The 13851-nt window shown below is 39.1% G+C and overlaps 2 protein-coding genes across 3 annotated transcripts in view; both read left to right on the plus strand.

Annotated features, from left to right (window-relative positions):
• Positions 1-8362, plus strand: part of LOC128078569 (netrin-4-like) — a 46307-nt gene extending 37945 nt beyond the window's left edge. For both annotated transcript variants that reach the window (XM_052678909.1, XM_052678908.1), the window contains 5 exons: positions 1088-1301; positions 2111-2247; positions 3270-3338; positions 4403-4573; positions 6101-8362. In XM_052678909.1, the coding sequence (XP_052534869.1) occupies positions 1088-1301; positions 2111-2247; positions 3270-3338; positions 4403-4573; positions 6101-6237 (728 nt within the window). In that variant the 3' untranslated portion in view covers positions 6238-8362. The remainder of the gene's footprint in view (positions 1-1087; positions 1302-2110; positions 2248-3269; positions 3339-4402; positions 4574-6100) is intronic.
• TMEM43 (transmembrane protein 43) overlaps positions 1-13851 on the plus strand; it is a 372149-nt gene that overhangs the window by 339144 nt on the left and 19154 nt on the right. The window lies entirely within an intron of this gene.

The following is a 13851-nucleotide window of genomic DNA, read 5'->3' on the forward strand; positions in this document are numbered from 1 at the left end:
AAGACACTGCTACAAGGAAAAACCAGGGCAAGCTTCTTTGTTACTATAAAAAAAGAACTGAAATACAAAGGCCTGGGGTTCAGCTCAGTTCTCATTTTAATCAAACATGTTTGAATAGGAAAAATTAGTGGGTTTCTGGCTTGTACCTACAGAGAGCCATTGGCACAAGGCTCAAACGTCTCAGTTAACATATTCCCTGATGAGGAGGAGTCAATTGAGCCTGGCTTTGCACCGCCAGAGATATAAATAGATACAGATATGATTTTCTACCTCATTCCCTGATGTTGTCACATTGGGAAAGTACTGGTGGCATGGGACTATGACAATTTGCTGTATTTGAAGGCAGTATCCCATAGGAGCTCTAAGTATCTGTTTTATTATCAAGTTGTCTTCAGTTGCTCAGGCCAGTGTTAAACTGGCCATAGCATTAGGAAGATCTCTTGTATTTTTATCCTATTGCTATTCAGCAACATGTAAAATACATCTAATGAGTTTAGAGATCCTCTCTCATTCTGTTTCCTATTCTTTTAGCAAGTTTATTTATAATAAATGCCATCAGCTTTTCTATATGTATATAGTACTGCACAGTAAAACATCCCCCAGAACTCACAAGGAAAGAAATCTGTAGATAGTGTAGAAGCAGACACTGAATAAATATTTCAGATTGTCTGAACCACCTGAACAAGCCACATCTAGCTCCAGAGGAAGCACTAGCTTTGTCTAATGCTATTCCCAGGAAAGACTGCAGGCAATAGCTATCATTTGGGACCGCATCCATGCTAGTGAATCTTTCTGCAAGCCATTTGAAAAATGAACGCACAGCTTCTAGCGCTTCAAAACCCTGTATGTTCCAGATTTGTATACAGGAAAGGATTGACCTAGCTGGATTTATCTTGCTGTGCTTAATGAGTTAAAAAAAAAATACTGCAAGTGTAGGTTACCTGTTCTGACATAATCTACACTGTTCTGACATAAAACCATTGAGCATCAGGAGGAGGGCAGGAATTTAACAGCTTTGCAAAAATGTCACATGACCAGATGAGCCCTGGGCACATAATCTCAGTCACCTTTTACCATATCTCCATAGCTTGCTCCTGCCAGCCAATGGGTTCAGCCAACGCAACGTTCAGCCGGAGCTGGCGATGCCACCCCAAGACGGGATTCTGCTACTGCAAGCCAGGTGTGGCGGGCCCCAACTGCGATCGATGTCTCATGGGCTACTGGGGCTTTGGAGAAAATGGCTGCCGTCCTTGTGACTGTGCCAGAGACTGTGACCAACATACTGGAAGCTGTTTGAATGGGTAAAGAAGCCCTCATTTGAGTTCAGTTTGAGATGGGATTCTGTAAAAATGAAATGAAGGTTAAATGAAATATGGCAAAAATGACAGGAAATGGAGGATGCTGGAGGAGGCCAGGGGATGCATATAATTTGAAAAGGTGGTTGTAAGTCATAAAAGGTCTCTTGGATTCCATTTGATGGCTAGCACACTTGTAAATCCATTGTATCCAAGCCAATCTTGAAATGATGACTTTTGCTAATAAGAAGCAACACCACAACCCCATAGGAGTCTGTACAATTTTCCTAAGTACATCTGTTTGCCTTGGAAATAAATGAGAGAGTCTGGAGAGCTTGCTTCTCCTCTGTGCCCAAAGTGAGTTTCAAGGTCTTTCTTTTATGTCTGCTGGGCAGGTATATGCATCCCAAACATGCTTTAATCTCAGTACAGAAATCCTATGACTTACTGGCTGCAGTTTTATCAGTCCTGTAAGTGTCCTCAGTTCCTACTGACATCAGCAAGTGATCACTAACTTAGAATTACCTGATTCAGAAAAAAGTCACAAAAATAAAGCCCGAACCAGTGAACCTATGAACCTTTCCAACCAGAAAGAAAAAATGACAAGGCCTCAAAAGTAGTTATTTAAAAACAAAAATGCTAAGTCAGCACTGGTGAGGTCTTAATAACAGCCTAGATGTTATGGTTTCTCTACAAGAAGTGAAGTTTTGCTCTTACGCTTCCAGCCTGAAAGGAGAAAGCTTAACTATTTGGATGCAGCCATAATCTGCTTCTCTGTGTCCTAACCAAGTCTTCTCTTCTTTGTGCCCTTCCAGCTATGACAACGAGCCATTCTTTAACATCCCCATTGGGGGACGAATCCCTGACCTTGTGCAAACACCAACTAATGAGAGTGAAGATGAGTGGAAATGGAATGACCACGAGCAGGGATTTTCTGCTCTGAGACACCCAGGTAGAGCCCAAAGTCTGGAAATATCCAGTAACTTCACTCAGTGCCAGCTCCTTCTTCTTTTCACTCTGACTCAGACTCTGTCTCATCTCTAGCTCTACTCTGTCCTCCTGCTGGCAACATCTCTTGATTTGAGCTGTCACTGGTTATTATACCTATGTTGTTATTTTCCAAACAAGGTTCCGCTATTCAACTTTGGGTTTTGGAAACCAATGAGTCATAAGTAAGATTGTGTGAAAAATATTCTCCATCTGTATTCTTAATTATTGTCATAATGCTTATAAATTTACTCAGCTTCACCTCAATCACTCAATGTGTTGATCAGTGCTTCAAATGCTGTTTGTAAAAAGACTGTGTCAGCCATCACTGAAATGAAGCCACCTCTGGGGTGGAACAAAAGCGATGTTAAGAATAAGGTATCCCTCACTGCACAGCAGCTCAAGACAGAAAGTAAAGAATTATTATACTGTACCAAGATAATGTCATCAAGTAAGCAAGGTTACAGAATGAGGTAGAGCCTTTAATACTTGAAATACTGTCAGTATTGCTTGCCACAAGTGAAATTCCACATTTACCAGCATCAATGACTTCAGACCCAGAAGTAATAGCACCAGTTATTGTATACCTCGACTTTCCTGAGAGCAGCATTACGTTAATAACAGTGAGGTTCATCATTTCTTAGCTTATAGGATCAAAAAAAGGATATTATTACTTACTTGATTTAAACCTGGATCTGATTCTAATTAAAAAATCTTTATTAGTATCAGTTTATTAACTATATAATAGACACCATGAGGGCCTCATCTTACTTGACAGCACTGTTCAGATCTCAAACTAATTATTATACTACCTAACAAGAAGCAGATTTGCAAATAAGTGAGCTCACGCTCAAGGACTATTCAAGTCCATCCAGATTATGGGAGTTACATACATAAAACTTTATAACTGAATAGCATTTGCTTCTCTTCCCTCCCTCATTTCCTGGCTCTTCTCCAACCTTTTGTATTTTGTGATTCTTCTGCTAGAAAAGTGTGTGTGCAAAGAGAAGGTGCTTGGAAGCGTCACTGACTTCTGTCAAATGAAATACGCTTATGGTAAGTGCCCTCAAGGTATGATACTTTCACAGTGTTCTTTATGCATGTTATTTGCTGTTAGCTGATAGGAGTGAAAAATTACAGAACTGGCAAAATGAGGTTGGATTTCTTCTGTGCTTTTTGTATAGAGACATGTCCAACTTCAGACTAGAGCTGATCAGTGAATAGCTTATTTCACGCCAGGCTCTTTGGTGTCTCCTTTCCACCTTCACTTTTTACAGCAGGAGTGCAAAAACTCTAAGTCTGTGGAATGACTGACCTCTGCCATTGCTTCTGCAGTCATTATGCAGGCTCAAATGCTTGCTTACCAAGAATGTATTTAATACTGTGATTTATCAACACCTGATTCATGCCGTCACATGAAGCAAGAAAGGAAAGCTTCAGCATCCAGAGGTTCAATATGCTTCTGTCATGACACAACAAAGCCTGCTCATGGGACCAAGCTGGATGAGTCTACCCTGCCAAAAAGTTATGGGAGCCTATTAAATTAAAGGAAATCTATCATGGCAACCAGATGTTAGGCCACAGAACAAAAATACTTTTTCTGGTTTGTTGTGCAATCATGGAATTTCAGCCATGTGATATGTCTGACAGGAAACTTCCTGACTTCCTTCCTGTGGAGCAGACTGTCCCTTCCCACTGGACACAAATATAGAAAGGCCAGTGTTAAAGCTATACCAATTCAAGATGAGTCTTCAAACTGTCAAATATAAGGCACAGAATCAGTGTGCTTCAAATCAGATTATTAGCAGCTGATCTGTTTTTACACCCTTCCTCTGTATACATACAGTTGTTTTCTGTAATCTCCAAATGTCTGACAGCAGTCCATTAAAGAATAGTTGATAAATACCATGTTGAAAGGATCAGTTACTTCAGCAAAAAAAAAAATCAGTTTTCCTTCTCCAAATTTATTTGGAAGGAATCATGACTGAAACACACAAGCACTGGAACAACTGCAGTGTTTTTCCATGTTCTTCCAAGATGTTAAAATTCTACCTGTTAGCAACATAAAAAAATCATTTAGAAATTCTGTGCTGGTTCCATCTGGATATGTTTCTTGGCAGTGATAAAAGCAAGAATCCTGTCGGCTCATGACAAAGGGACACATGCAGAAGTTGTTGTGAAAGTGAAGAAAGTCCTGAAGTCCGGTAAAGTGAAAATTGCTCGGAGCAACAGAAGCATTTACCCAGAATCCTGGACCAACAGGGGATGTACTTGTCCCATTCTCAATCCTGGTAAGAACAAAATGCTTTTAGCACTTATTCTGTGGGATTAGACTCAGGCTGTTACGGTGCTCTTCAGACTCATCCTCTGCATCTGCAATACTGCAAATCAGGAATAACTCTTCTGAAAAGAAGGAAGTTACACAGTATGAGAGTAATGGAGATAAAATCTAGCTGGAATAATTCACTGTGGTACAGCAGTTCCGGGTAGCGTAAAGCACAGTGAACCCACTTCTTTCTGTTGACTACTACAATAAAGGACAGAAAAAGTAATTCCAGATTTAAACACTTAAGTACAAAACACATTTCCTTGTGGTGGATGTAATAAAAGGCAATAGATGGGACGCTTCTCTATCCACTGGACAGTAGCTAGACTGAAACTACTTTCAACAGCTACTGCATGAGCAGTGCAACTACCCAAGCCAACAGCTTGCTCCCCCTGTAAACAGTGGTGACAATTCATTAGGAACATTGGCTACAACTACTGAACACTTCTCATTCATCTCCATCAAAGAGATGGAGTAAAAAGCAGTAAAAAGCATTTTCTTATCAGATAACAAAGTCATACAAAGAAAAAAAAATCAAGTCACCCTGGAGATGTTTCACTTTTTTCACTGCTATACCAGAATACATAGGTGCCATAATGAACAGACATGTCAGCTAAGCTGCACATTGCATGGAGATTAATCTGGCCCTTTAGGCTGCTCACCAGCCAACCCCCCCCCATGCAGCTCTTCTCAAGCACTTCAGTAATTGTGTTTTTGTTTCCCTCAGGAACACTAACAATGTGATCTTTCTGTTGCCAAGATTTTCAACTCTCAGTTCCTTCTTGTCTTTACTCCAAAAGTTTCATTCCACAGATGGAACCCGAAGAATTGCTCTTTGGCAGTTACGTGGGTGGATATAAAAAGGTTGTCTGCCTTCCATCAGGATTTCTGTACTAATCTCAGCTAAGGTCAAACAACCAGGGCACAATTTTACAATAACAAGTAAAATTAAACAAACAGAAAGCATGCAAGTAAATATGCAAAACAAGAGATATAAATTCACCTATTCTCTGTGTAGGACTTTAAAACACTCTTCTTCCCTGAACACGTAGGCTGCTGAAAATATAAGCTGAATACAGTACCAGTTTCCATGTGTATTGGGATTGAATTCTGCTACTCATGTCTATAAAAGCCGGGAGTAAAACTACTACAGCACACAGAGTTATGCTAACTTAGAACAAAGGTCAGAGAGATGAGACTCAAAGTTGGTTATCTGTGCATGGTGGTGGCGAGTCTGCAAGTGCTAAGCCCTTCAGAACTAAATCAACCTGTAGTTGTAATTTCTGCATGTAATCATCTCAGCTGTTACTCCAGGAGTGAGCACTGACAACATGCACATGAATGAGTGTGTACACGCAAGGCTGCATGTGCACAAACTGGCATTTAAAAAGGGCATGAACCTGGCTAAGATGCCACTTATGAAATCCTTACAAAGTAGAGAATTTCTGCATTTTTCTTCTACTCCAGTGTTTTTTTCTTTCCTTCAAATTAGGTACCGACTATCTGATAGCAGGCCAGGAGGACTCTAGGAGCAGCAAACTTCTTGTGAACATGAACAGCCTGGTGAAACCCTGGAAAGCACATCTGGGAAAACAAGTGGCAGATATTCTTCGAACAGGGTGCAAGTAACTTCAGCTTCAGAAATTACAGTGATGAACTTTGCCTTTTAGTAACACTGCAGTGAAAGGTGTAGCTAGCTCCTATGTTCCCAGTGAACGTGCTCCTAGCTGAAGTGATGAAGGTGGGCTCACCACCCTTTCTCCTTTCATTTCCGTAGAGAATGCTGGGACATGACTGCTTTTTTTCCAAAATGCACAGACTTATCACATAGCATCATCCATAGGTTACAGTTTTTAATTTCAGCCTGATTCCGTGTACCCAGAGAATCATTTTACAAGGCAAAACTGAAGGTATGGATGCTTCCACACTTCCAGTCAGAGCCTGATATTAATACATATAAGCTGATTACATAACGCATTCATTACTTGGGTGTAGTTTTTTTTTTAAAATAAGTGACCACTAACAGGCAGCAATTTCTTTCAGCTTCACAAGTGACATAATACTAGATAAGTATGTCAAATATAATATCCATCTAAAGCAGCTCAGATATTTTTATTTACCATCAGTGATTATGCCAGTATAACATGCTGCTTTCTAGAAAACAATACAGTCAGATGGCTGAACAGAAACAAACTAACATAGGACTCATCTGGGACAAGGCTCTGTAGATGTACTTTGCTATCATCAGTGCTTAGTGATGAGCTCTGCTGCAGAAAGCTCCTTATTACAAACTTGATTCCTAATCCAGCTCTTGCTCTCATCTTGCTCTTTGCTGTAGTACTCAAAACTGTAACACCAGGCAAAAGTTGCACAGTGGTTACTACCAAAAAGCCTTATGCTAGGAAAGAGCCAAAACGTGATGAACTTTAGCTGCTCCTATGTCGAGTTTATAGTACCACAAAAGCTACAAAAGTAGGAGGTAAATGGGTTGCTTGTATTGCATATTAAATGAGATAGCTATAGTTACTGTGAGAGCAACCTGGTATTCAAACTGTGCTCAAGACCACTGACATTTGATTTGCACTTAGTGCTTTCATTCTGCTTTATTTCTCTTGGTCACTCTTGAGGTTAAAATACCGAACTTCGGTCACCTTCTTATTGTACACGAGGATTTTTCTCCCACCCCACAGAAGTACAGGTGAGGTAACATCTGCACTCTAAGTGGAAATAGTCCTGTCCTGCAAAAGCATTCCTTCTAAACCAATTTTCCCCTACACCACAGTAATGAAGAGGTAGCTATTTTAATCGTTCCCTAACAAAATATTTTGAAGAAATTGTAGTTCTTGATTTCTGCCCCTGGGAAAAGGAAATCATGATCAAATGGAGTTCATTTAAACACATCATGTCATTAAGTAAAGCAGAAATGATAATGGATCAGTCTATACTCTAAGGTGGTCACATGTGCTTCTTCTGCATATCTTATTCCACACCTACAATTTGTCTGATGCTCTCAAAAAGAGGCGCTACCTTAATTTAGCACTTCTGAGTGTTACGTGGGAAAATCCAAAGCTAATGCAAAGGGATGGCTGTTCTAGGCTACAGGTTTATTCTCTTCATCACTGGGAACCTGAAGAATACAGCTTTGTTAATTCTAATTGTACCTGTTTTCCTTTTAACTCTGCATTGGTTGAACAGCAGAAAAACCTTCAGGTCATTTGGAAATGGATGGCAGGCAGGTATTAAAAAAAAACAACACTGCTTTTCTGCTGACAGTGTATAAAGTGTCTCTCTTTCCCCTTCCTTTCTCCCTTGCCATAGATTTTCTTTCCTTCTGTTTGTCTTACAAGCACTTCATTATTTATTTGTTGTTGCTAAAGTGGTATCCAACAATGTGGCATCTCCAACAAGCTATTTAATTAATGCAATAAAAAACTTTTTAAACAGGATATTTGGCTTAATTTGAAATGTCAGTGTATAGAAGTTAGGAGCATAACACTTTTTTTATCATCTTCAGTGTCTGAACAAGAAGACTGACTAGCTCTCTTTCAAACAGGAATAAAGACATGCTCATGAATTTAAGTGTTCTCAAAGGGCCTCTCACAATAGGTGAAAATGAGGTGTACGTTTATAGCTAAATTAAGGAACATACCTTTCAACACAGGTCATTTTACCTGTGAGGCATCTCATTTACTGTGATCGTATTCCATTGTGGTTCATAGTCAGTACTGTATTAAAGCAAACTTCCATGTTTTAATTTTTGTGCCAGATTGGTGATTTTGTGGGGAGCGTGAACAGCTTCACAGTTCCTTTTGGTGAGTGACAATTATTTAGTAACATGGTCTTTCATGACTATTTCCAGCAGTTGCTAATAGAAAAACCATTTGGAACACAAATATTGATACCCTGGTATGTTCTCCTAGTACATGCTGTAATACTGTAAAGATTACCTTAGTGCAAACACAGCTGTGTGCAAAGACAGCTGTCAAAATGTTGCACACTCAGAAATGAGTGACAACCATACGCACACATTTTGGAGAGGTATAAAGCAAATGAGGTGGTGGGAGAGGGAGGTAACACCAAAAACATTCAACAAATTTATTACCCAAATTTCCCATTCTTTGAATCTCTAATTCAATAGCTAATTTAATAGCTGGTGGCTATATAGATAAGTTTCCCTTATTGCCTCTGTTGGTCAGAAACATGCACATTTTGTTCCAATTGCAAGCTCTCATTTACTGGCTTCACATGTACATGAGAAAGTGCAGGATGACTTACAGAAGCTGCTGTATGTCTCTCAGAACAAGCAAACATGGTCATACATAGTGAATTTAAAATAAACTAGCACAGAAGATAACTCTTTCCAAGATGAATTGTTTTGTAGGTCTGCACGCAGTACCAAGTATCTTTCAATCATCTCTGTGATTGTCTCTCTTAGATGGCACAATAGTATAAATAATACTAATCCAGAAAAGAAGATGCATTTGCCTGTACAGAAGTGGCTGTACTGTTTCTTATAGTAGAAAAAAGGACCCTCTTAAAGATGCCTTTGTGAACAACCCTGCAATGCCCAAATTGATAAAGCGTCTTACGAGCAGTAGCAATCACATACTAAACAATAGCAGCAATGTATCACTTGGAAATCCTGCATAAAAGCATCTGGCCACAAGGAAAGGCTGGAAAGTTGTAAAAAATGCATAAAAGTGCAGGTATTCACCTGAAGGAGAAGCACATGCAACTTTCCACACAACAGCAACAAACATGGTATTGTTGCTCAGAGCAGTTCTGTAACAGCTGTGCAGCACATCTGTCCACGAGCAAATGACCATTCTTACAACATGCACCTTTAAAACATGGAAGCAGTTCATTAAAAGGCGAGTGCTGAGCTTTAGTTCCTGTGTGGTAACATACCAGCACTAATGCTTCATCTTCTGCTCTTGGCAAATGGTCAAGAAGGAAAATAGCAGAACTTTGTGCAGTGCACTTCTGGAAATAGTTCACTGCTATAAAGAGCAAGTTTTCTCTGTAACATTCACCATGACTCATGACTTTTCCATGCTGCTTGATGTAAGTTTTCACTGAGTTGATATAATTTATACAAAGTGCTCTCTGAAGACCCCCAAACCTGGAAGAGTTAGTGTGTTATTTGTTACGTGTTGTAGCACATTCTCTTTTGTACTTAAAACATCAATTAAAAATATTCAGACATTTACATTGATGTCTGGTTTGGGATCTATTTTTAGAATTTTGAACCACACAATCCTCAAACTACATGCACATTAATACTTTTTAAGTTAATAAACCACAGTGATTACAGAAATCATCGAGGCTCTTGCTTCAATAATATCAAGCACAGAGTTTAGCAAATGCATTTAGCAAATAAGGCAACCGCATTATATGTCTTATACTGAGGATCCTGTGGGGGGGAAAAAAAAGTACATTTTGTATGAAAATGTGCAGAATACAAACAAAACAGGAGCTGTTAATTTATGCTAGTTCAACAATTAATCAAAATTCAACACTGCATGTACCTACACTTAAGATTCCCAAGTGTTTAATTCCCTATCAAAATAAATACATCAGAACTAATAAGGTTTAAAAAGATACCAAGTTCTTAAGTCCTCCTTTGCATGTAGTTAATTTGAGTGTTACAAGGCATGCAAACAGAAATGCATGAGGTGTAGGCAGAAGATGCCTTCTCCACAAATGCTCAGTGAAAAAGTCTGAATTGCTGGTTCCCAGGCTTAAAGCCAAACCCAATCTGTCACCAGAGATGTATCTTTGCAACTCTTTCTAACACCTGATCTTATCTGATGCACTTTAACAAGTTCATATCTTAGCTGTGTATTTCTATTGAGACAACTGTATCCTTAAGGCCTAACCTTCATTCCTCACACAGAAATGACATGATGAGTATCATCATCCCGCTTTTGTCTTACAGCTTTGTGATGAGAAATATTATGATATACTGCCTCCAGATGCACAAGTCTGAGTACTGGATATTGTTATTTGTCATGGAAGCACTATACCTGACACAGAGCTGCTACTCAGTGCCAATGCACAGGGACAATGTACAGAACAGACTCTGGTAGCCTGGATTTTCAGAACTGCAGCCTCTGCACCTGAGAAACTGTAAAGCCTGTCTTTGAAATTACCAACTCATTCGTAATTTGGCTCTTTATGAGAAAAAAATAAAAATAAAAATCACAAGCATTGAAGGTATTTCAATCTTTAAGTGAGCTGATAATACCTGTTAACATGGGTACAAACTCCTAATACAGAAACACAATGGGTATAAACAGAATTCTGAGCCAGAACAGCATTAGAAATGCAAACTACCAGCTCCAAATCCAACAGACAAATTTGCCATCCCTGCTTGTCCCATGCAGTACCAAATGAGAACGATACCAGCTGGATCCAACTTAGTTCATTTTTGGACTCTGCACTCTGTCCCAAAGAGAAAGAAGTGAGGGCCCCATGGGCCAGAATAGAGAACAGAGCCAACACCAGTAAGGACAAAGGTGACTGCCTGCAGGGGGATGAAAAGATAGTGTTATTTGGGAACATATGAGGAGACAACATAGAAAAGGTACAGGGTGGAAGCAGCAACACTTAACAGCAAGAAAAAGCTTAGAAAACACAGGTGTAGAAATCAAACATTCCTCTCTCATCCAGCACACTAAGAAAGGTAATGAGCTTATTTAGGGTGGATTCTTTCACCTTCTTAAGATGCATAAGGGACATGTCCTTTTATGAAAAACAAATGAACAGGACCCATCATCAGATCTGGTACAGCAAATCCTTCGTGCAATTATCCTTCAAAATCAGTGCGGCATCCCGGTTAATCTGCAATGTGCAATCATTACAAATCTTCCTGTGCTCTTTGTTTTGGCTATAACAAGGCCTTCATGAATGGGCCGCTCACTGATTCATCAAGTCTAGTCTGTAACGTGCTATTTTTACTTTATTTTTAATAAAATAATTTGCTTTTTATCTTGAGATTGCCTTTCCAATCCGGCTCTGGCTCCTGAACTGTGCTAAAGAACACGGGATCCACTAGAGGAAACATACAAAAAGAAGAAACAAAGGAAAAGTCTAAGGGTTCTTGAGGACGGAAAAGTTAGCAGCAAGTGGGAGAAAATCAGCTCTACATGAGGCAGCTGTGGCCATACATTCCACCTCTGGGGGAAACTTGCCACCTCAAGTTTATTTTCTTTCAATTCCAAAAAACTTTTTGTGTATCAAGGAGCAACAGAGACTGCGCTCCCCATAACAAGCAGGACAAAAGGTCCATTGTGATTACAATTAAATTAGCAAATGGCAAAAAAATTAAGCAACATTCCAAGCATTTTAGTGTGTTGCATGGGGCTACTTTCGGTGGATACGAACGCATGAAAAGGCCTTTCCAGCCTGAACCACTGGATGAATGCACAGGGTACTCTATAATCATAAGCCCTTGTGCTTCTGGCAGTGATGGGTGCAAAATCCAAGGCAAGCTTTTAGTAATGCTATTGATATGTTAATAGCTGCTGCCTAAAATGCACAGTGTATAAGAGCAGTTACAATCTACATTTAATAACACCTAATTCTTCACTATTTTAGCAGTCTTTGACCTATTTATTGATCTTCATAGTATCAAGATACACCAGCATTTGAGAGACAAGTTTTTCCTACTTCTTTCATGCTCAGCCGGAGAACTGGAACTCCAGCATCTTGCCCTTGCCCTGTACAGTCAGAACTGGTCTACAGTGAATAACAAGACTTCATAACTTCATGCTTGAGCTATGAATTCAACAGAAAACAAAACACGTGGTTTGACATTTTAAATAGTTTAATGTTTGGTAGAGTCTTGCATTAGTGGGAAAGAACAGTAACATCAACGTTATAATCACTGCTGCATTTCTTCACTCTTCGTTTACTGGGGGGTCTTTTCTCTTGTCAGGAAAAACATCAGCTCCAGAGGGGTTAAGAGCAGTTTAAAAAAAAACACAACAGCAGACAGGCTAGTACTGTTCTACAAAATGAAGTCATGTCCAGTGAATAGAGCTGATTAAGAATAAATGACAAACTGCTGGTAGCTTCTGTACACTGTCCCACACTAACAGTGTTAGAATTTTAATGAGAGGTAAAACGAGTCTAAGAAGCATATACTACCCTTTTTTCTTCCCTAGGAATAAGAAAGTAGGTTCTACGCATTTAGATAGCAACTTTCCTCAAAGAGATTCATTGACATGTGATCAGATAAGTGTCTTAGATGAACAGGAGACATTGCTGTAAGGCTTAACAAGGACATTCTCAGTAAGAACTGGATAGGATCTAGATCTTGTTTCCACACAGCCCTGCCAGATTGCCAGATGTAACTATCCTTAAAATAAACTGCAAGATATGCATCTCCCTCTTGACACCCCTATGTACAGTACTGCTACTGCAAGGAGCAAAGCTAACAAAGGTCACTTTCATATCTGAAACAAGGTTATATCTGCAGGAAGGTTACTGAACACAAGTTAAAGTCTGCACTTTGGAATGGAGATTGTATAGCATAGCAAAGTAAAACTCTCATGAATACATTTGTTTTTATATTTTGCTTTAGGATAGAGAGCAACTGAGGCAGAGAATTAAATAAAGATTAGTTATACAGAAAGCTTCCCTCCAATGAATCCCTTTTGACATGACACATAGAAGGACACCGTAATGCATGTATAACACCTCTAGAACTCCATGCAAGTGATTTCTCAAAACCATTTAAATTTACTACTCACCCCCAAGATTCAGAAGCTCCCTCATAGTGGAGACAGAACCAATATATCAGTTATATAAAGCTAAGAAATACAAGACAGCATTATATAGCTCCAAACCTTTGTATCCAGACAAAAGAAAAAAAAAGAAAAAAAACCTGATCTGCTTATTTCACAAGCTTGCCACAAATTGCTAGAGATCATTCTATCATCTTTGTGACATGCTAAAATAACCACTGATTGATTTCAGACTTCAAATTGGACTACAGAAGGAAAACCATATCAACAAACAAAGTAATGTTGGGAAACATAATAGAAACAAGGAGTTACATTAACTGCACAGACCAACGCATTCACTTTATACACCAAAAATATATATATATATTTTATATCTGTATTATATATCTGTATATATCTGTATTGCAGACAACGTGCAATCATGTAGTCTGGGAATAAATAAAAAAAAAAAAAAAAAAAAAAATCCTAAATACAGAGATGGACAGGAAATTTC

Source organism: Tympanuchus pallidicinctus, unplaced genomic scaffold (genome assembly GCF_026119805.1).
Source record: "Tympanuchus pallidicinctus isolate F22 unplaced genomic scaffold, pur_lepc_1.0 scaffold17, whole genome shotgun sequence".
Lineage (NCBI taxonomy): Eukaryota > Metazoa > Chordata > Aves > Galliformes > Phasianidae > Tympanuchus > Tympanuchus pallidicinctus.